At 55.5% G+C, this 20,726-nt stretch overlaps 1 protein-coding gene across 4 annotated transcripts; it reads right to left on the minus strand.

The window, feature by feature from the left end:
- Window positions 1-316: 316 nt before the first annotated feature.
- SEC16B (SEC16 homolog B, endoplasmic reticulum export factor) lies at window positions 317-20,494 on the minus strand. 4 transcript variants are annotated; one of them, XM_054834421.1, is made up of 27 exons: window positions 20,466-20,494; window positions 19,146-19,488; window positions 17,979-18,085; window positions 17,349-17,454; window positions 17,115-17,229; window positions 16,249-16,390; window positions 15,731-15,882; window positions 15,057-15,118; window positions 13,666-13,801; window positions 12,857-13,084; window positions 12,170-12,267; window positions 11,415-11,496; window positions 11,195-11,312; window positions 10,537-10,648; window positions 10,193-10,294; window positions 9,931-9,982; window positions 9,483-9,623; window positions 6,391-6,504; window positions 5,642-5,714; window positions 3,366-3,617; window positions 2,793-2,863; window positions 2,315-2,461; window positions 2,020-2,127; window positions 1,065-1,146; window positions 889-968; window positions 741-809; window positions 317-450 (listed from the first exon to the last, which is right to left on the minus strand). In XM_054834421.1, exons 2-27 carry the CDS (start codon window positions 19,412-19,414, stop codon window positions 382-384), a joined length of 3,087 nt encoding a protein of 1,028 aa, XP_054690396.1. In that variant the 5' UTR covers window positions 19,415-19,488; window positions 20,466-20,494; the 3' UTR covers window positions 317-381. The 4 variants fall into 4 exon arrangements, with proteins under 4 accessions (XP_054690396.1, XP_054690397.1, XP_054690398.1 ...); XM_054834422.1 differs by having other exon boundaries at window positions 323-450; window positions 2,315-2,458; XM_054834423.1 differs by lacking the exon at window positions 9,931-9,982 and having other exon boundaries at window positions 323-450; window positions 10,193-10,298.
- Window positions 20,495-20,726: the final 232 nt, after the last annotated feature.

The following is a 20,726-nucleotide window of genomic DNA, read 5'->3' on the forward strand; positions in this document are numbered from 1 at the left end:
TGACGTGAACCCCGGTGGATGCCCGTGGCCCCCGCGGTGCTTTGAGACAGACTCACGGCCGGCGATCGTTGAGTCCAATGGGTGAGGTGGGGCAGTGCCCTACAACCCAATTCAGACTACTCTCCCCCGGACACCCTTTTTCTCTCTCACTTTTATGACATAAATGACATAAATCCACCCCAACACCCACAAAACCGGGGGCAGAGGTTGGGCCCGCGGCCCCGAACGACGCAACGCGTCATTCGGGGCCGCGGGCCCAACCTCTGCCCCCCCTCTTCAAAATAATCACAAAACACCATTTCACTTAAAAAAAATACTTTCCACAAACAGTCACTGCTATTGATTTCTGCTGCCCACCCCCCAAATCCTCCGGTTCTCCGCTCACAGAGGGTTGGGGTAGCGGCGCTGGGAAAGCAGCCTGGGTTGGTTGGGTCGAGCTGGAGCGGCGAGCTGGGGAGCAGAGAGGTGACAGCGTAAGGACAGAGAGATGTACCCCCCCCCCCCAAAAAAAAAAATGTGGGATCTGTTTGTCATCAGGATGTGGTCACAAGCATTCCCTCCCGCTCTGTCACTATCCTCACAATTTATTCTCTAACAAACGCCAAGCTCTCGTACCCAGGGGCTGGTATCCCCTGTATCCCCCGCCCATACAGCAGATTGCACGCAATCTGGCATCACCCCAAAAACCAGAAGCCACCCCCAGCCCTACATCCAGTAACACCCCAGGAGGGTGCTCTCACCTGAGACACCTGCACAGGGTTGAAGAGGGGGACTGTCCCCACCGGTGGGGGAGATTCGTGGGACCCGGTCTGGAAGGGGTGAAAGGAGACACACTTAACAGCCACCCCCCAATTTCAGACACCCCCCCCCATCACAAATACACCTCACCTGCTCTCCTGACTCCCACGAGCCTTTCATCTCAATGGACAGTGGAGTAACAGGAAAAGTATTTTCACCTTGCATTCCTCCTGGAGCGTGCAACCAAAAAAACCCATAAAAACCTTAAAATTAAGAGGAGCAGCTTCTAAAAGGCTGACAGGGAGAGGGGACCCCGCGGCTTTTACCGGGATTTATGGATGGCGACCGAGCCAAAGGGCTTGTCCCAGCCTCGAGAGGAGTGTCGGGTGGGGATGGCGACACCCGTTCCTGAAACCACATCCACACGTTTAGAGCAGAAGCTCCTTGCGTGGTGAGAAGACCTCTGCACCAGATACCACACCACGCCTTCGGGGAACCGCTCCGCGCCCATCCTGCTGGAGGGGTACCCCAAGAGCTGCTGGCAAACGAGCTAAGGAGGGGCTACAGGGTCAGGGCAAGCAACTCGTCACAAAGCTAAACTACCTGGAGAGCTTAAAATTAGGCAGGAGGCTGGACACCAAGCCTGCGTACAGTGTAAGGGGCCACCAGGGCCCTCTGCTCCTCATCTTCTGCTAGTTTTGGAAGAATATCCCAAAATTTCCTGCTCTGGGACCATAGGTCATTCTCAACCAGGAGAAAGCTTCCAGGGGAGGATCTCACTCCAACATCTACCTCCAAGCCCACCATCGGCCTGCAGTTGGGGATGTGACACCCCAAGGACTCAGCCAGGGCTGGGGTAACCACGCATGGCTGCTTCCCTCCCTGCTGCTCTTCCAATTAAAGAGGTTTTTCCTTCCCTTCAGCTCCTAAAACCTGGCCGAGCGGTGCCGCTCGCAGCTGCTGCTTTCCGCTCCGGCGGAGGGCAAGCGATCCCTGCAGAGTTTGCCAAGCGCTCAGAGGGCCTCCCGGATCAAAGAGGCTTTATAAATTTACAATTATTATTAATCAAGGGTTCACTTCAAGGCTAAAAGGGCACCCGGTCCCGCTCTGTCCCCACACAGAGCAGCTATGGCCATGAAGCAGCTGTGCAACAGCACGGACCAGCCACCTGCACAAGGACGGAGGAAGAAATAGTGGGTGAAGGGGGAGACGTGTCACCTGTCCCCCCATGGATGTAACCCTGGGTGTCACCTGGGGACAGGACAGACTTTCATCCCCTACCTGGGGTCCTGGCGAGGGGGAGTCCGAGGCCGTCTCGGACGCAGCTTTGGGAGAAGTTTCCTTGGTGGGCTTCGACCGAAACCAGCCAAACCACCTGAATCCGGAGCTCTGGGAAATGGAGATAGTCACAGTCAACAAAAATGGCATGGAAGGGGAGGATGTCACAGCCACCCAAGATGTCCCCCACGCCAGCCCAGAGCAGGCACAGTTTTGCCCAGGTCAGGGCAGGCACGGCAGGCATTGAGGACAGACAAGCTTGGAGCACGAGGCTTCACATCGGCTCTGGCACACTCACCTTATCCTCACTCGGCTTCACCGCCTCTGCTGGCGCCGGCTCTTCGGCGGCATCTTCGGCTGCGCTCTCCAAGGAGGGCCGGCTGTCATCTTCCAAGGAGACGGTGGAGCTCTCCGAGATGGTCCGAGCCCTTGCCTTTAACTCCTCCTGGCATTAGAGATCAGACCTGACGCTTGGTGTTCCCAGAGGAGCCACCCAAGCATGACCAGAATGTGCCTGGGACTCCTCCATGCCAGGTGGAACAGATAGGGTCCCCAGGGACCCCCGTGTCCCTTACACAGCAGGTGGGGTGCCCACAGCGGGGTGCCCATGATCCCAGAGGTAGGAAGCTGGAGAGGACTACCCTAACCTGCCAGGTCCCCGAGGGGTTGGCTGGTACCATGAAGGTGGTTTCCATGTGAGTTAAGTGCGTGGAAGGATGAGCCAGCGAGTCCCAAATCCGCCCACGGCCCCCAGTGGGATGGTCACCCTGACTCACCTGCTCTGCTGGGAGGGATGGCTGCACCCCCCCGGGGGACAGCGGGGCACCCCAGGGCTCCCCAGCTTCTCCTGTGGGGCAGAGGGAAGGACACAGTCAGGGTTCAGCCCGAGAATCTCCTGCCGCGTCTATCAGAGGGATTTTCAGTGCTCCTATCATCCCACCCCAGAGCAAGGCTGCGTGGCCAAGATGACCCCCACCAGGAGATGCAAGAGGCCATCCCGGCCCCCAGCCCTGCCCATGCCAGCACCAGGGAGTAAGCCACACGGCTGCTCCCGTGCATCTCATAAGCCTGCCTTGCGCTGCAGGACGGGAAGCCGGTTTTCCCATCCGGCAGGGAAGCAGCAGCACTGCCACCAACCCCCAAAGCCTTCCCTTGCTCCTTTGGTCAAGGTCTTCCAAAAAATGAAGACCCACCTGCCCAGGGCAGTCAGCGCTGGTGGACGCAGTTTGCACGCACGGCACCGGGGCAAGCGTGGCTCCACATCTGGGCAAGGTTGGAGGGACACCCCATCCCACTGCTACTAGCTGGGGACAGGCATTTTTGTGGAGAAACAAGGCTGGAGCGCTTACCTGCCGGTGGCACCACCTGCGGAAGGGGCTCAGCAAAAACCCCTCCCGGAGGGGCGGCCGTCCCTGGGCCGAGCGTGGGGAGCTGCAGCTCTTGCCCAACGCCGAGCAGCGGCGATGCTGCGACCTGAGCGGGTGCTGGGGGCCGGAGAGATGCGTCCTCGTGGGAGCTGGGTCCCTGGGGTGGCATGGGCTGGTACCACTGGTCATACTGGTAGCCTTCACTCTGGGGAAGCTCGTGGCCGGGCTCTCTATCTGCAAAAATAACACACCTCAGGAGTCTACCCTGGTATTTATAATTTTGTCCAGCTGCTGCACACAATTCTCCCTTTTTCCTTAATACATGAGCAGGAGCCAGGGGGGTGGAGGGACCCTGGGGACCACATGCAGACAAGGGAGGAGGTAGGGCATGGCATGACAGCAGGGACTTTTCAGGGGCTTCCAGGAAGGTGGGCTGTGAAAGATGGGGGGAACCTCCCAGGAACGTGCCTGAGGTTGCAAATGAACTCGGAAGGGGAACGCTGTGGAAGCAAAGAGACGGAGCACGAACGGCACGCACCCAGCAGCTCAAAGGAGCCCGGGAGCCTCCAGCCTTTTCTTCCACTCCGGCTGCACACCCTGAGCAGGAAAGAAAATTCACCGGGAAGCCGCAGCCTTCATTCCTGCTCCACAGGAGCACCCACAGATGAGTTTCTTGCTTTAGGCAGATTTATTCAGGGTTGGGGTGTTGGGTTTTTTTTGTTTGAAAGGCAGGTTGAGCAAGTGGGGTTTGTTTTCTTTAACACACACACGATGCTCTGTCTGGTGTTAGACACGGTGCAGGCAGCATGCTGCTGTTTGTCCCAGGTGCGTGCCCTGCCTGTTCCAGCTCCGCAGCCTCCGGCCAGAAACACGCTGGGTGCTGGGAAGTTTCTCTCCCATCACCGTGAGACACGACCAGGCAGGACCTGGACCCCGTGAGTCTGAGCCCGGGGACAGACTATGGCACCTCTTGGATGCGGTGCTACACAACGCTTTGCTTTGCCTGCTGGCATCACCTCCAGCCCGGTCAAGGTTGGCTTTGCTCCCGCGAGCTGCTCCCACATAGCCTGGAGATGCTCAAGATCCACGGGGAGGAGGATGGATGCTCGACTCCATGCTGCCCAGCAAGCTCAGCCGGAAAAAGTCTGGGAGGACAGCCCAGGCTGTGAGGACAGAGAGGGAGGTCACCGTGACCACGTGGATCCTAGCTTAGCACCTCTGTTTGGGCTCTGCCTTTCCAGGATGGATGGATTTGGCACCAAGCCAGCTTTCTCTGCATTCAGGTCCCTCAGATGGTGGCTCTGGATGGCCTTCTCAAGGAACAAAAGGGCCAAGCATCAGCAAAGTGAGCTGTGGAGACCACATGGAGCAGACCTGGCCACTCGGAGAAGCCATCCCATCATACCCACGACTTTTTTCCAGGAAAGGATGATCATAGCCTCAGCCATCATAGCAGCAGAAGGCAATCAGGATTGATGATCCTTTTTACTGCCTGGGAGAGCTCTTTGAAGAGGAATTTGGCAGCAGCGGGGAAAGCTGGTAGGAAGAAACGGCTTGGAGGACTTTGTGGTTTATCCTGTCTGCACCAGCCTTTATTGTCCACCCATCGGTGCCGGCGTTCTCAGCAGAACGCTAGATCCGAGCAGCCGTGAGGAGCAGCAGGCTGTGCCGGGGTGTCCTGCTGACCGAGGTGGCTGTGAAGCGACACCAGTGAGTCACCAGCCACTGTCTTCTCCTCGATGGGACATCCCAATGGACACGCTGCCAACAGGCACGCTGCAGCCTGGCATGCAGAGGGACGAGCTCCTTCCCAAATCTTTCACTCTGCGAGTGTGAAATCCCCTTAGTTCAGCTTCAGTTTGCATCCTCAGAGGTCTGCCTGGGAACGGGGCCGTCTCCCTCGAGGCTCGGCCAGGAGGCACATGCTTCATCCTACCACCCGCTCCCCCTCCTCCTCCCACAGCACCCACAGGGGACTCCTGAAGCTGCAGTAATTAGGCTCAATTACTCAGACTTCATATGAAGGCCATGAGCATCAGCCCCTCTGTTTGCAGCCCATCCCCAGCAGCCCCCACGCCGGAGGGGTGCATCCGGGCAGGAGCAATATTTTGAAGCTCTAGGGGTAGGTAAGGAGCAAGGAGCAGCTGCTGAGAAATGCTCCAGGGAGCAGGGAGCTGCATCCCAGCCCGAGGCAACACGACTCCGCATGCGGAGAAGCCTGTCAGGGTGATTGCAACCTGCTGCTGTGTTTTCTTTACCTGCCATCGATGCGGCAGTCCAGGAAAGCCCTGGCTGAGCGGGTACCACCTCTGGAGGGAGGTTGTCTTCCACCTGCAGGGAGTCAGAGGGGAAAATGTGATAAAACAGATGGAGAAAGGCTGGCATAGGGCAAAGACTAAGGAAACCATGAAGCCAATGTAGAGGAGAGCGTGGTGCTCACACCCCACCGTGGGTTGCGGGAGCCCAGGTTACAGGTGAGACCCGTACCAGCACCATCGCAGCTCTCCCAGCGAGGGAAGGGGGCTGCAGCACTGCCGCCCTGCCGGAGCAGGCAGGAGGGGAAACTGGAGACAGAAAAGGGCACAAAAGCAGACTTGAAACCTGAACAAATAGCGTTACTCCAAGGATCGGACCACAGTTAAAGGACCCAAGAGCACATGTCTGCAAGGTGGTGCCCTGCCAGTGTCCTCTGCAAGGAGAGATCACCAGAGATGATCATTCACCCAGCAGCCCCTGACCGCCCTCCTTCAGCTAAGACAAGGAGCACCTCGCCCCGTGCTGCTCACACCCTCGAGTGTTGCAACCCCCCTGCTCCTACTGAAGCTGCAGGTCCAACAGCAGAGACCACATCTCCAAGCTCACAAGCCAAGGGGAAAGGCGCCCAGGTAACAACAACCTTGGCACCTCCGTACCTGTCCCCTTGGATTGAGGGCAGAGGGGGAAGATGCTTCTGCAGACAAATTACAACGCAGACCGGCTGCCCCCCAGCATCCCGGCTCCTCCTTACCTCCCACTCCCGGCAGCAGGCTCGGAGCTGCTCCAGCCAGTCGGGCTCCAGCGTCTCGTCCTGTTCCGGCATCTCCATGAGCAGCGGGTCGGAGAGCTTCAGCCGCTCGGCTAGCTGCAGAGCCAGGAGGGCAACCGGGCTCGTCACACATCTCAGCTCCACGGGGGAGAGAACGACGCTCGCAGCAATTTCACATGGCCGGGCACAGGCCCGGGGAAAAATAGCACCAGAGCTGCACTTTTTTACAATGTGGGGCTTAAAGCAACACCAGTCTCTTGTGCAAGATTTATTCCCTCTCCTGCATTGCTGTGGAGAGGCGCTGGGCTGTCCCGTGCCCCGCAGAGAGCCTCCCAGCAGGGCTGTATCAGCCATCTCCGCAGAGATGTCGAAATATTCACATCAAAGATGCTCCTCGCATCAGAGAGGCAGGTAACTGTTACTATCCTTTTCTCCCCGGAGGTAAAGGAGCACCTTTAATCCCACTTGACAGCCAGCCCAGGGCAGCGGTGGGTTTGCAGGATACCCCAGCAGGAACTCCAGGATCAGCCCAGCTCCCGGGGCTGTGCGCCAGCCCCATACCTGCCCCACAAGGACGGATGGGAGCCGGTAGGGTTTGAGCTAAGGGCTCACCCGGCCATTTCCTCACCTGGCTTTGCAACAAGCATTACCATCGCTAATAACCACACAGAAAACAGACAGGGCTGGGAGGGACCCTCTGAGGTTACCCGATCCATCTGCCAACGCTGAAGAGTCCTGCGTGCTCACACCAGCCCGTGTTTGTCTGATTTGCACTTACAAATCTCCAAGGAGAAGATTTCACAGCCTCCCAGGCCTGGTCCTTAGTGTCCTTTGAGCTAAAGAGTTTTTTCTTAATATCTAAGTGAAATCTTCCCTGCTGCAAATTAAGCCTCTCGATTCCTGCTCCCCCAGAAGCTGCAGGGACAATCAGGCAGCATGCCCTGGAAAGCAGCCTCCTGCATGCCAGAGCGCTGTTATCACATCCCCCATTCCCCTTCCTCCCCCAGCATATCTTGCCTGGGAAAAATAACCCTTAGGCCTTCTGCAGAGGTCATTTTCCCCTCAATCTCTTATCACCCCTGCTCTTCTCTTCTGCACTTGCTCCAATTTGGCCCTGTCTCCGGGTGCAGCATCCCTAACAGGGCACAGTGCCCCAGCCAAGACCCCCGAGACCTGAGCACGGGGGGGATTATCACCTCCTTGTCTCACACATGCCGTTCTTGCTCTCACTACCCAGAATAACATTATAAAATTGGCTTTTTTTTTCCTTTTTTTTTTTTTTTGCAAGAGCATCCTGTTATGTTGCTGCTCGGTATTTTTTCCATGCTCCACTATCTCCCCCAGGTCCCTCTCTGCAGTATTGCTGCTGTGTATTTAATTTCTCCGGCAAGAGCGGGGTCCGTGCCGCCCTGGCTGCAAGCATCTCAACAACATGGGGCTCCAGCTACCATCGGAGCAAGAGGGTCTTCTGGGGCCACCCATCCCACCAGCCCAGCGGAGATGGAGGGCTCCCTGCGGAGCTAAACCCCAGTCTGGAGAAATTGCTTAGGCAAGGGTCCAGTTTTAAGACAGCTGGATGAGGGGAGCTGACACTCAAAGCACCGCACTCTGTCCGAGTATTTACTGAATTTTCTCTTACTGGTATCGACCCACTTCTTGGGGATTTATCAAGCTCCCTCCCTGCTCCTTCGTGCTCATTTATCTTCTGCGCTTCGTTACGACGCTGCCGCATCAAGGGCCACCAAAAGCCATCCAGAGGTGACTTTGCAGCTGAGCCACCCTCCGCAGCCACACAGGTCTCAGCTATCCCCATCACCCATTTCTTCCTACTCCCAAAGTTTTTAAAAACAAAGTCCAAACCAGCACAAAACACACTTCCCAGATCCGGGATGTTAGAGCAAGACACGCCCCGCACAGCCGGAGCCCAGCTTGGGACAGGGACTGGTCCTGGAGAGCGGAGTAACCCAGCACCCAGCCAGGAGCTTGCACTACCTCCAGACCCACCGTCCCATCTCTTTGCAAACACACATGTGTTCATCCTAAATCAATTGCAGGAAAGAGGAAATTATAAGCATGATTACTCCTAAACGGGGGGAATGTTTAATCCAAAAGCTAATGTGCACTTTGATCCAATATTAATGAACCAGCACCTGGTTGTATATCGTCCCCAGCTTCAAAAGAGGGGAAGTCTTAATCAAACACTAATGTGTATCATAATTTGTAACACAGTCTAAAACATCAAAGACAAGAGTGTCTACGAATGCACTAGTTTTTCAGATGAAAGTGTTTTCTCCCAGGAGAAGCATTATCCCCAGCAGAACGGTAGATCTGAGAGGCTGTTAGACAGTAAATAGGTTTTGACGACGGGGTGGGGGGCTGCGCCAGCTGAGTTTTGGGCAATTTCTACAGCACCTGCTTCAGGCAGGCATCCCTGCTGCCCCTCATCTCACAGCGCCATGGCTTTCGCCCCCTTCCCGATGGAGGAAGGCTTCGAGCAGCCCCAGCACTGCCCCAGTGATGCGTGCGGAGTGGTCAGACCCGCTCGTCTGAGCCCCCAACCTGTTTGGGGGACCTGGGGCACTTTGCTTCTCCCCTCCCTGCCCCGGCACCCCACTTGTGAAGCAGAGGAGCTGGGCTTAGGGATACAAGCTGGGACATGCTCCTGTTCACTATCACCCCCAAAAAAAAGCCCCCGGCAGGTAAATGCAACTGTGGGATGATGTGCTGAGGGGGGAAGCGTCAAGCACTCACACTTCAGCTTAAGTTTGTTCCATTTAGAAGTTCAAAAAGCCCCTCCAGCGTAGAAAACATTCTTTGCTTCCAAATAACTCTGCTCCTAATTGGCAGTCAACACAATTCCTTTGTTTTCTACCCTAAATCCGTGGGTATTAGAGACCCCGCGGAGGTGTTGGCTTTGCTGCGCTCAGCACATGCCATGCAGCAAACCCTGGGGGGGGCTGCTCAGAGCTGCCAAGCACCCCCAGCCACGGGGAAAGCCCGAGGATGCTTCCCAACACACCGAGTGCTGAATGGGTACCACCCTGCCAAGGATGCCCGGGCGTTCCGAGACTCACCTTCATCACTTGCTGGGCCAGGACAGGGTGGCTGGCCGGATCCTGGCCCAGGAGCGCAGCAGCGATCTGCTCGCAGTATTGCAGGGCCTGGGCTGGGAGCCCGTAGTCAGCCAGGCGAGAGGCGTAGAGGAGCTTGTACACCTCGGGAGAGGGAAGCAGAGCAGAAGTAAGAGAGCGAGGAGATGCCGATGCCCACAGGTGCCCTCTGCCCTGGCACATCATCTCAACGTGACTCAGAGCACCCTGGGTCATGGGTCTCACTACCCAGGGGTCTCCTGCAACTTGGGGGCACCCCACTCATCCCCATGGGCAGTCCAGCCATGCTCCACGAACCACGGTGCTGTCGCAAGGCCAGACCAGCAGACGAGCATGGAGCACACCAGCCCACCATCTTCACTTATCCACCTGATCTGCGCGGCGCCCGAGGCGGCAGCAGCCACGTACTTACCGGCAACGTGAACGGCCCATCCATTGCCCAGGGAGCAGGAGGGGAGCCAGGCCTGAGAATGTACCGATCAAACACACCGTGCCCCAAAACCTGCCCAAAGCCCTGCCCTGGAGGAGCCCCTCAGCCAGGACAGCCTCCCCATCGTCCCAGTGAGGGGACGAGCCTTGTAGAACAGCCTGAACCCCTGGCTTCAGGGGGATGGATGCACATTTTGGGGCAGGTCTGAGCTCCTGCACCAGATGTGCTTGTGCATCTCCGCTACCTGGAAGGGGAGCAGGAAGGATTTGGGCTGTCGTAGCTGCTGGCAGTACTCAAAGATTTCCATCCGCTGGATGGCCTCTGTCCTGGCAAACTGGGTGAACACCTGCCTGCAGAGGAGAGGGCTTGGTTCGGCAAGCAGCAGAGCTCCCCCCACCCAGACAGCCCCACAGATTCACAGCTCCACCACTGTGCCAGCCCGCAGCTGGAGAGGTCCAGGGCAAAGCTCACATGAAGAGCAGTAAAACCCCACAGAGATTGCTTTTGCATAAAAGTGAGATCCCGGGGATAGGGAGAAGGTTGGACACGTCACCCTGGCAAGGGCATCACCTGCCTGGGCTCACTCACCGGTGGCTGCTGCCCAGAAGAGCCATGCGGTCTGCTTTCGCCCCAAAGTAACTGAAAGGAGTATCGACCATCAGGTAGCAGAAATGAGCTGCTTCAACTGCTCCCCTGCCAGCTGGAAGGGAGGAAAAAAGACAAACAGTCCTGAAAGAGAGGTCATTGCATAGTCAGCATCGTTTTGGAGGCCTCTAAGCTCAGATGAAAACCCAAGTGCTTCCTTTTCTTCCCTGCCCATTCAGACCCCGCACCCTCCCTTCTCCCTGTTTTTTGTCTGTTTTCCCTCAATTGCTGCTTTCTGTACCTAGGAGGGGGTTTCAGTTCAGTGGTAGGACCAGGGGAGCCTGAGCAGGCTCCAGCTCCAGGTCTGCAGGGTGCCATTATTGGCATGAAAAATCCCCAAGGGTCCCCACCACCAGGACCAAGTCTCAGTCCCTGCAGCTTCATATGCCCTCCCTGGGTCCAGGCACTCCACGTGTCTCCAAAAGAGCAGCTAATGGATGTGTCTGAGCCAGACTCGTCTGCCAACACGAAGAGCAGCAGGATCCACCCACACTTCATCCCTGCCACCACACAGGTGCTGCAACTCTGGAGGGAGAGGCATTGCAAGTGTCCACCCAGCAAGACAACAGGAACCTCACTGCTCACAATGGCCTCAGCTCACCCAAAGTGTCTCCCATGGTGACAATGGCTCGGTGGTTCAGCTCCATGTCTCCAACCTTGTTGGACAACATCACGGCCAGGTGGGGCCTCCAGTCTCCCCACGTGGCATCCCCACAGCACTGGAGGGAGACAAGAGAAAGAGAAGGTGAGCAGAGATGGTCACTATGAGGTGGGTGACAGCATGGGGGTGTGCACGCTGGGTCAGCCTCTCGCTCACGGACCAGTGCTGCCTGGGGGATCCTTCCCGACATGAGCTGGAAGAGAGTCTGCAGGGGGTCGTTGGTGGCCAGCGTGCTGGTGAACCTGCAAGGAGACAGCAGAGATAAGGCTGCTGTGCCGAGACCCCAAACCCTCATTTACCTCCAAGGGCAAATCCCAGACACGCCAGGAAAGCAGTGTCCTGGGGAGCTTCCCAGAGAAGTCAGATGATCATCTGATGATCATCTGCATTACCTCCAGAGCAGGCAAGTCTCCAGGACAACGCCAGATAAAACCTTCTTAAAAGGATTTGGGTTGCACAAGCAGAAAATTTCTGCTTAACTCTCCCTGAAGGGATCAACCCAATCCCGACTGAGTACATTAATTCCACCAGAAAACATTCATACAAGTGGGATGAACAGGTCAGACCAGGCTGGATCACAATGAAGATAGCTCAGCTCCCCCTACCCCAACAGCTGCCTTTGCTAGGGCAGCAAGGGCAAAGCCAAGGACTCAGAATAAATCCACCCCACATCTCCAGGGAATGGCTTTCCTTCTGCTTTCCAGCCCGTTTGGTTTCTCCTGCCCCTCAGGAAGTCAGAAGGACTCAGGCCCATCTGGATGGATGTCCTCTCTCCTGTTCACACTTTCTGAAAGAGTCCAGCTGAAATCAATGCTCTTTTTTCAGTGCACTGGGGCTGAGGGCACCTGAAGGGATAACAGGCTTGGCAAAGCCATTCCCAGAGCATCATCCCTTGCTTTAGCTTCCCCAACTTACCCGGTGAGCACCCAGCTGTAGGTCCGAGGGTCCATCTTGCTGGAGAGGAAGAGGGCATGGCCCCACAGCTGGTTTCTCATGGCCCAGACCAGAGCATCCTGCAGCCAAGGTGAAGAAGAAAAAGGGTGTGCACTAACTCCACTTCCCTGCCCTCTTCTTCTGCCAGGGGACCCTCTGCTCACCGACGAGCTCTGATGACTGCTCTGGCTTTAACCAATACCCTCAAAAAAACCTCTTCCACATTCACAAAGACCCCTTTGTCTTTCTACCTTGCACAATGACAAGAACCGGGACCTTCGTAGCAATATTGTCTTTCCTGGATTTCCAGGTCTGTGCTGCTTGTTAGCTCACAATCCACCACTGTGCCCACCAGCCTGGGCACCCAAGCTTCTCTGCATCCAACCCTCCTCTCTCTCCCTGTGCCTCTGGCATCCCCTGAGATCACACAGCTGCAACTAAACCCACGGTGCTGGTAAAAGCCTCTGCATCTTGTCTTCACTCAGGGCCCCATCCCAGTTCCCAACGGTGGGAAATCACAGCCATAAGCCCTGTTGGACAAACAGCTTGAAGGGTTGATACCGTGACCACAAGGCATCTCTTAACCACCCTTCCTTTTAAAACCTGAAGAGGCCAAAGGGGCCAAGAACAAGTGTCAGCCCTGTGTCCTGGATCCCACTCACCACTTACTTTCTTCCTGCCATAGTAGAGGAGTTTGGTGAACTTCTCCACTATCTGTGCCTGCGTCTCCACAACAGGAGGGACCTCCCCTGTGATGAGGTCTAGTGTCCCTGGCTGACGCGACACCCACTCGTCATCCGTCAGGCCGATCAGGTTTGCCGCGGGGTTTTGCCTCTTGTACTTCTGGCGCCTGCAGTCTTGCATCAGCAGCTCAGACGCGTCCGAGCCCACCATGGACTGTGAAAGAGAAAGCAAAGAGCAAGGCCCATGGAGACTGACCCATGGGCAAAGGCTGGCAGCACTTCTAGTCCAACACCCTTACACTCCTACCCTCACCCTAGCACATCTCCCCAGCAAGACCAGCCTTGGCCACCAGCACAACTAGAGGGCCAGCCGCCCTTTGGAGGGCAAAGGATTCAGCACAACTAGCAAGACCTTCACAGCACTCGCTCTGAAGATGTTATTCATCTGCTTCCAGCAAGCAGCCACAGATTAGATTGGGTGGATTTCATTGGGTTAAGGGAATAATCCCCTTCTAAGCGTAAATGCTGGCTCCTCATGAAAGTGGCAACAGTCCCTTTCAGAGCTGCCATAGCATTGGGTTGTTGGTAGTTCACAAGGATGAAAAGCAATCCAGGAGAAGGGTTTGCTCCAGATATCCAGGCAGAACCAAACTGATTGATGGTACTGTGGGAATGGGATGCTTTTGAGGTGCACTCCCCTGAAAAGAGCAACTGGATCAAGAGGGACAATAAAGGACATATAAGTTGTCTCACTTTAAGATCAAAAGGGTCATCCCCTTCCCATGGGACACCTACCCCATTCTGCCGGCAGAGGAGGACCAGGAGTTTCCAGAGAAGAGCTGAATCTCTGCCTCTCTGTGTTGAGAGATCACAGCTCGTGGCTATCTTCTGCTGGCAAAACGTCATCACATCCACCTTGTGCAGATCTTCCCTACAGCAAAGAAAGGCATCAAAAGAAACCCAAGGCAAAGCAATCTAGGACATCATTCAGACTCAGAGCGTCCCCAGGTTTGCTGATGGGGATGCCAAAGATTCAAGGTGAGAGGCAGAAGTTCCCCAGCATCAACAACCACACATCATCTTGGCCATGCCAAGCTCAAAAATGCTTAAATTTGATCCTTATTATGACTCTCTGCAGATTCCTGTGTTTCAGGCTGCAGAGGGCATCTCAAACCCTCTCTCTGTCCTCCTGATAATATTTTCATCCATCCACCTGCAAAGGCCTCAGTTTTGCTCAGCTGCGCTGCTGTTACAGATGCAGATATCCGAGGCTGTGGGAGCAGGCACACGTACGGGCAGTATCTTTGACTAACTGGCACAGTGCAGGGAGAAAGACATGCTTGTGACCACATAAACCCTTCGGGTCCGAAACAGAAGCAGAAACCTTTAAGCTACATGCAAACCAGGCAGAACTGCTGTCTTACAGTAGAAAAATCAGACATTTGGAAAGAAAAGGCGGCTGAGAGACAAGATCAGCCAGGGGACAGGGACACTATCCTGGCTCAATCACACCAACATATATATGGATATTACCAACATCCCCTTCAGCACAAGTAACCTCCAAGTCTTCTACCCAGCTTCTGGGCATACACAACTTTTGCTCAGTGGTTTGTTTTTGGTTTTTTTTTTTTTTTCCTCTTGCACACTCCTTTTCTCTCCCCACTTTGGTTACAAGCGACCAGAAGACACGCTGGTGCAGCCAGTACGATACAGAGCCAACCTGATGTAATATGCCATGATTCATCCCCAGGTTCACACCGGATGAAGATGCATAAAGGGCCTGACCCTGCCGTGCTCAACAGCCCCAGGGGACAAAAACCTTAGGAAAAGCTAAACCACAGGTGGCCTCAGGGCTTTAGACATCCAAAGAGATCTCCCAAAAAATCAGTTTTCTGGGGCATGAATACAAAATAAGGTCAGACATACAAACCACACTAAACCCACACCCTATGAATATTCAAAAAATCCCAAATCTCCCACATTCCAAGCCAACTTATACTACGGCAAAAAGGATGGGCTCCTAATCTGAACCCAGACTTGGCCTTTGCAGATATCATCTCCCAAAACCATGGGGACCCCAAAGTCTGCCTTGAGCTCATGTCTCCTCCAAAGGAGAGGTGCTCCCAGGCCAGCCGTGCCAGCACAGCCAGGAGGATGCAGCTCCTGGACCTGCCCATGTGGCATACCTGGCCAGGGGCCCCGGGAAGGCTTTTAGCTCCTCCAGCTCTTTTGTGTCATGAAGGATTACCTAAAAAAAAAAGAATAGCAGCCAGACTCCAGCAATCAGGCCAGCCCCAGCTGGGCTAGCTGAAAGTCAGTGCCTTGGCAGAGGGTCCAATGGTGCTAGTGATGCTGTGCCATCTTAAGGCAACCCCAGAGCACATGGGGGTTACACCTAAATGATCAACAAGGACCTCAATGCTAAGGTCCAGGAAAGAAATGCCTGTTGAGATGGCATCTGCCTCCTTCAGGAGGCAAAATAGGAGGGGAAAATGCTATGGTAGGCTCAGGGGATGGGTATGGGCTCCATATCAGAGGACCTGAGGATGGTGAGCAGATCTGTCCTTCAGAGAGGCATGGACCGCATCTGTCCCCATCAGAGGGGTTCTCTGTGAACAGGTTATGGACAACACAAGGGTTATGGAGCTGAAGGAGCGGGACACAGGGCCCAAAGGCTGAAAGCAATACCCAGGGAGGGGCTAATACAACACAGACTCAACAGGCCATGTGGGCTTGAGAAGAGATGGCAGCAGGGGACAGGAAGGCAGCTAAGGAGGCTGTTTTGGTGACAAACAGTGTTAGCATCACTTGGGGCAGAAGGGGCTGCTCCAGGGAGGGAACCAAGGGTGGTCTGGGGTACCTCCAGGCTGTGTATCTCGACATGGGCTAGTTGCCCCTCGGCAGGGTGGTGGGGACACACCAACACCAGCTGGCCTCCAGCTCCAAAGCACACCACCACGTGTGGCAGCGGGAACTTGTGGGGTACTGCTGGGGTGGACACCAAAGGCCCCCCTGCAACAACACACAGGCCACTGTGAGTCCCCTCACCCAGACCCCACACCACCTCCACTACGGAGGACATGACCAGGTCCCAAACCTGACCCCCCAAATTAAGTAGCCCTCCACTGACACCACCACCCCCCCACCATGCAAGAACCATCCCCTAAAGCAGAAGACAAATACATGACAGCTCCTGCACCCACCAGGACAGAGCCACCAGACTGTGCACCCACACTGCAGCCCCCTGGTCACACCTTGCTCCTGCACAACCTCCTCCAGGAAAGGACCAAGCTGCGAGACAGCAAATCTCCTAACACCAGCTATTTATTTCCTTGCTCTCCCCTCGTCAGAAGGTGCCAGGACCCCATCACACCTCACCTGCTTGTGCTGGGCTCCAGCTCCCCGAAAGCGTGGGGTCATAGTGGTCGGCACCATCGTGGATGTACTGGCTGAGCTCGTAGCTGCTGGAGCTGAGCCCCGACTCCCGGTACTGCAGGAGCAGGCTGGGCTGGCCCGAGGGCTGCGAGGAAGGGAGAAAACACAAACCTTGCTGAGAAACAGCACAGCGATGCTTTTTTGCTCCCAGCACCAGCTCTGATGCACCATAAAGCACCCAGCAAGAACAGCACAGTGGATTCCCATCTAAGCACCTCACTCTTGAGCATCTTAAGTTCATCATGGCACATACCCTAGTCATATCCAATGGCTTTTAAAATGATTTACATGAGCCACTGTCCTAGCCCAACAGCTTTCCTAGCCCTGCAGTCAGACGACAGTGCTTGGGAATCCAAAAAAAAAAAAGATGTGCCCAGGAGCAAAACTGCCAGAGCAGCTTTGACTTGATCTTTTAATTTGTTCTTTGACAAAACACAGTGATTGGGACCAAGTGTGATGGAGCAGACCTTGGTGGATAGAGCTGAAAGTAAGACACAGCTTTTGGCTGGCTAGGGAGGATGCAGGAGAGCATCCCACCAAGCCCGGACTTCTGTCCTGCTCTTGGCCCCATGTGGAAGCAGTGTACAGCCCCATGCTTGGGGAAGAACAACCCAGCAGAAGGAGAGTTCATAAATACCAATAACCCACTATAACAATCCCCAGAGACCGCTAAGCACTGAGTGCAACATAGCCAAGCAGCCCTTTTCTCCTCAGCCACTGCCTCAGCTGGAGGAGACGCATGGAATGCTCCCAAAATCTCTGGGATATCCCTAAGAATTTTGTCCCATCCCTGCCCATCTCGAGGTTACCTCTTGGGGCTGGCCACCGACCTCCCCTGAATCACTGCCGAGCATTTCTCCCCCTGCCCACTCAGGCCGGGCAGCCGAGGCGTATCTCTCCTCATAGGAGTCGTAGGTCTGCGTCCTGCAGAAGGGAGCAAAAGGAGATGCCCTGAAGGTCAGAGATTTTTGGGACCAGCCAGAAACCTGCTAATTTTGCAGTAAATGGTTGTACCAGGTGATGCCCAGACCCCTGATCCTTACCTGTCCTGCCCTGGGGGGGTTGCAACCAGGTTGGGGTGGTAACCCCTGTAGTAGTGCTGGTCCTGGTAATTGATACTCTTGCCGTAAGGCTCTCCCTGTCTCGAGTCTAGAGGGACAATCGAGATTTAGCATTGCCCTTCCAGAGCAACAAGCCATAATGAAGTTGCGAAAGAAAAGCAATAAGTCAGACAATTTGCCATGCACACCCCATTTGCTTCCAAATTAACCTGGCAAGTTGGAGGTATGATAAAGCCTTGTACGTGTTTGCCAACATAGCACTGATGTCCTTTCCTCCCTCCCCTTTTTCCTTCAGGCCAGGAACTCCAGAAACACCAAAAACAAGGCCCCAGCCACCCTGATCACCACCAGCATCATCGAGTTCAGCCTGGAACCAGGAATGACAAGTTGTTAGCCATGCAGATCAAATGTTCCCTGGGGTACACCTAGTTCCTGCTCACATCTTCCAAATGCAAACTCGGGGCCGTGCTCCATGAGAACAGCACTAACGGCCCAGGAGCAAGCCCCGGAGATGTGCAAGCCCTGGGAGAACAACCCGTCCTAGGGAAAGTATTGCTTCTTCTGCAAGCAGCAAGTTGCCTCTATTCCCAGACCCAAAGGAGAAGCCCATACCTCTGTCATCCTGCCAGCGCACCGGCTGCCACTGGTGGCTTTGGTAGGCGTAGTCATCCCCATAGCTGGCTGCTGGATACTGCCAGTGGGGGTCTTCATATCCTTGCCTGAAACACAACATACTTAATCTGAGAGAGAAAGGGTACCGCTGCAGATTCTGGACCACATCTAGGGTTAGACTCATGCCCTGGACAGTATCTTTGGAGGCAGAAAGGGTGATGGAAATAAAGCCAGGTCCCCTGCTCAACAGCAGGGCCAGGAACTGGTCCAGCATCACACCTGGAAGGAACAGCAGGAGGTTTGGACCCTTTCCCATCCTCATCTGCGGGAAAGCTGTGCTCTGCAGTTTCAAGAGATGCCCAATTTCAGCTCGATGAGGTGGACTTATCATGGGGATCAACTTTCACCCACATTTTAGGAGAGGTCCCCCAAGGGCACCTTCTCTGCCAAGCTCTGGAGCTGCTGTGTCCCCCGCACAGCTCAGTGCGGGTCTCCCCCTGCCCCCAGCTGCCCACCCAGCACTCATGCACCTCAACCCTTCACCATTTGTGCAGCGGTTTGGTCACCCCTGTGCCACACTCCCCCTTCCCAGAGCATCATCGTACCACCTCAGCACAAAACCCTGCGTGCGTATCCGTGCCATAACTCACCGAGGGCAATAACTCAGGCAAATCAACCCAAATTTGCTGGAGCACTCGACGCTCTTTCTCCGCACATCCTCTAGTCCACATTTTATCCCTCCACCCTCTGCTGTTTCAGCAGCTGAGCTTGCAAGCTCGCTTTTGCTCCTATATTACCATTTATATTTTTATTGTTCACCTTGCACTTAGTAAAGAAGAACCACATTTAATCAAACCTTCAAGAAAAACGCACCTCAGGACCGAGATAAAGCCTGTAAAATGGCAACCGCAGAAGTCACGGCTGTAAGAAGAAACTGGAGCTGCAACTGCTACGCAGCCTTAAATATTAAAGTCACCAGCTGTTTTAATAGCTGGACATCACCTAATTGCATACTGCCTCGAGCCTGCTCGCTGCTTCCTCTACACGGTTACAAGGGCAGGACCCAAGTCCAAGCCTATAAGAGCGGTCAAATGGTCAAATTTTATTTTAAGAAGGTTTACAAGGAGGGGGCTCAGCCCGAGCGTCACAAGGTTGGGCAGCTCTCACCTGGAATACGGCCTGTTGGGGTAGCTGCTCTCAAAGTACTCGGCCCCGGAAACCGGTCGGTGGGCATCCCTCCGGGGGTGGTGGCCCTCATCCCAGGGACGGCCGGGAAGGTGACCCCCATCCCAGGAGCCGGGCCGAGGTGGGGGTCCCGCGCGGAGTAGCTGCCGCCTGGGCTGTGCTGGGGGGCCACGATGCGCCTCTCCCCACGCCCCCCGGGCTGCCTGCCTCTCCCAGGGCTGGGGTGGCTGGGCAGGGACCCGGGGGTCCATTGCAAGCTCACCAGCAAGATCCTCTCTGGTTTTGGGGTGGGAGGGGAGGTTAAGTCCCAAATGGCTTTAGTGGCCTGCAGGCAATGACAGAAATCACAGCGCGTTTGATCAGCAGCTTTTCACCCCCCTCAAAGCCCCCCGTGAAGCCTGTTGCCATCTACTCTCTGCTTTTGGGAGCCTGCTGGAAACTCAGCATCCTTTCCACAACGCCCAGAGGCAAGGAAAAGCCATCTCCACATCTGCCTAAACTTGAAACTCCCCTTAAAACACCAGGATGAAACGGTCCATTTTTTAACACAACAGGCATCCAGCTCTGCATCCTCCTACACCCCGGCAAAGCACCACAGCTCACAGCCTCCCTGAGCAGGTGAGAAATCAGCTTTACCTCTGCGACTAGGCGATGAAACCCCGTTTTAGACATGGTAGGGGAAGGGATGTTGGCAAAGCTACGGGCAGCATGAGGAGAGTTATTCTCAAAGGCATTAGTAGGGACAGAGGCAGGGAGAAATGGAGATTTGCTCGTGGGAGCTATGAGATGGGGTGGAAACAGGGATTTCCTCCTGCCTTTCAGCTCCAGCGAGAACACAGCGGTTCAAGCGGACACCAGATTTAATTATAATGGTCCCACACAGAAGAGAAAACCCTAAGGAGAGCCCAGGGCAACACAGGGGTGAAGCCCCAGCTGCCGGGGGGACACCACCCTCGAGCCCCCCACGTCTCCTCTTGCAGCATCGGTACCCAAATTGCCCTCGCAACGGCTCGGGAACCTGCCCGATACGGGCGGATGGCCAGATGGTGTCTGAACCGCTTGTCACCCCCCTCACGCTCAAAATTTAAGGCTCTTTGGGGTAATTTCAGGGCTGGGGAAAGACACTTGGGTCTGAACAGAGGCAGCTCAGTTTACACCCCTTCCAAGTGAAATCCTTGCCCTGAACAGCCCCCAGGCATGAGCATCCAGACACCCACAATTTTGGTCCCACCGAGGACCCCCCCCCTAATTTTCAGCCGGGGGTTCCCACCGCCGTCCGCCCCCCGCAGCAGCCGCACACACCTGCTCGGAGCCTGCCGGGGCCCTTCTTCCGCTCCCCGGGCGCCGCTGCCAAAGTCCACTGCCACATGGGCTGCCGGGGGGGGCAAAGGGCAGCCTCCGCTCCTCCGCCCCAGACCGACCCCCTCGGCCCCCGGGGGGATTTGCGCTGCTGTTTGCATCCCCGAGGGTCACCTTCCCCATCACTTGGGTCTCCTCTCCTCCAAGAGATGGAGCACGCAGCCCTCCAAGCTCAAAAAAAGCCAGATATTTCACCTGTGGGTT

The sequence above is a fragment of the Grus americana genome, chromosome 8 (assembly GCF_028858705.1).
Source record: "Grus americana isolate bGruAme1 chromosome 8, bGruAme1.mat, whole genome shotgun sequence".
NCBI classification, from domain to species: Eukaryota; Metazoa; Chordata; class Aves; order Gruiformes; family Gruidae; genus Grus; species Grus americana.

Excerpts from the sequence above, each read along its gene's own strand:
- SEC16B (XM_054834421.1), bottom strand. The coding sequence starts at position 19,414 with ATGGACCCCCGGGTCCCTGCCCAGCCACCCCAGCCCTGGGAGAGGCAG. Across the intron at positions 17,455-17,978 it reads GCGCTGGCAGGATGACAGAG|ACTCGAGACAGGGAGAGCCT; the intron begins GTATGGGCTTCT and ends TTGTCCCTCTAG. Across the intron at positions 11,497-12,169 it reads TACAGCTGGGTGCTCACCGG|GTTCACCAGCACGCTGGCCA; the intron begins GTAAGTTGGGGA and ends GTCTCCTTGCAG.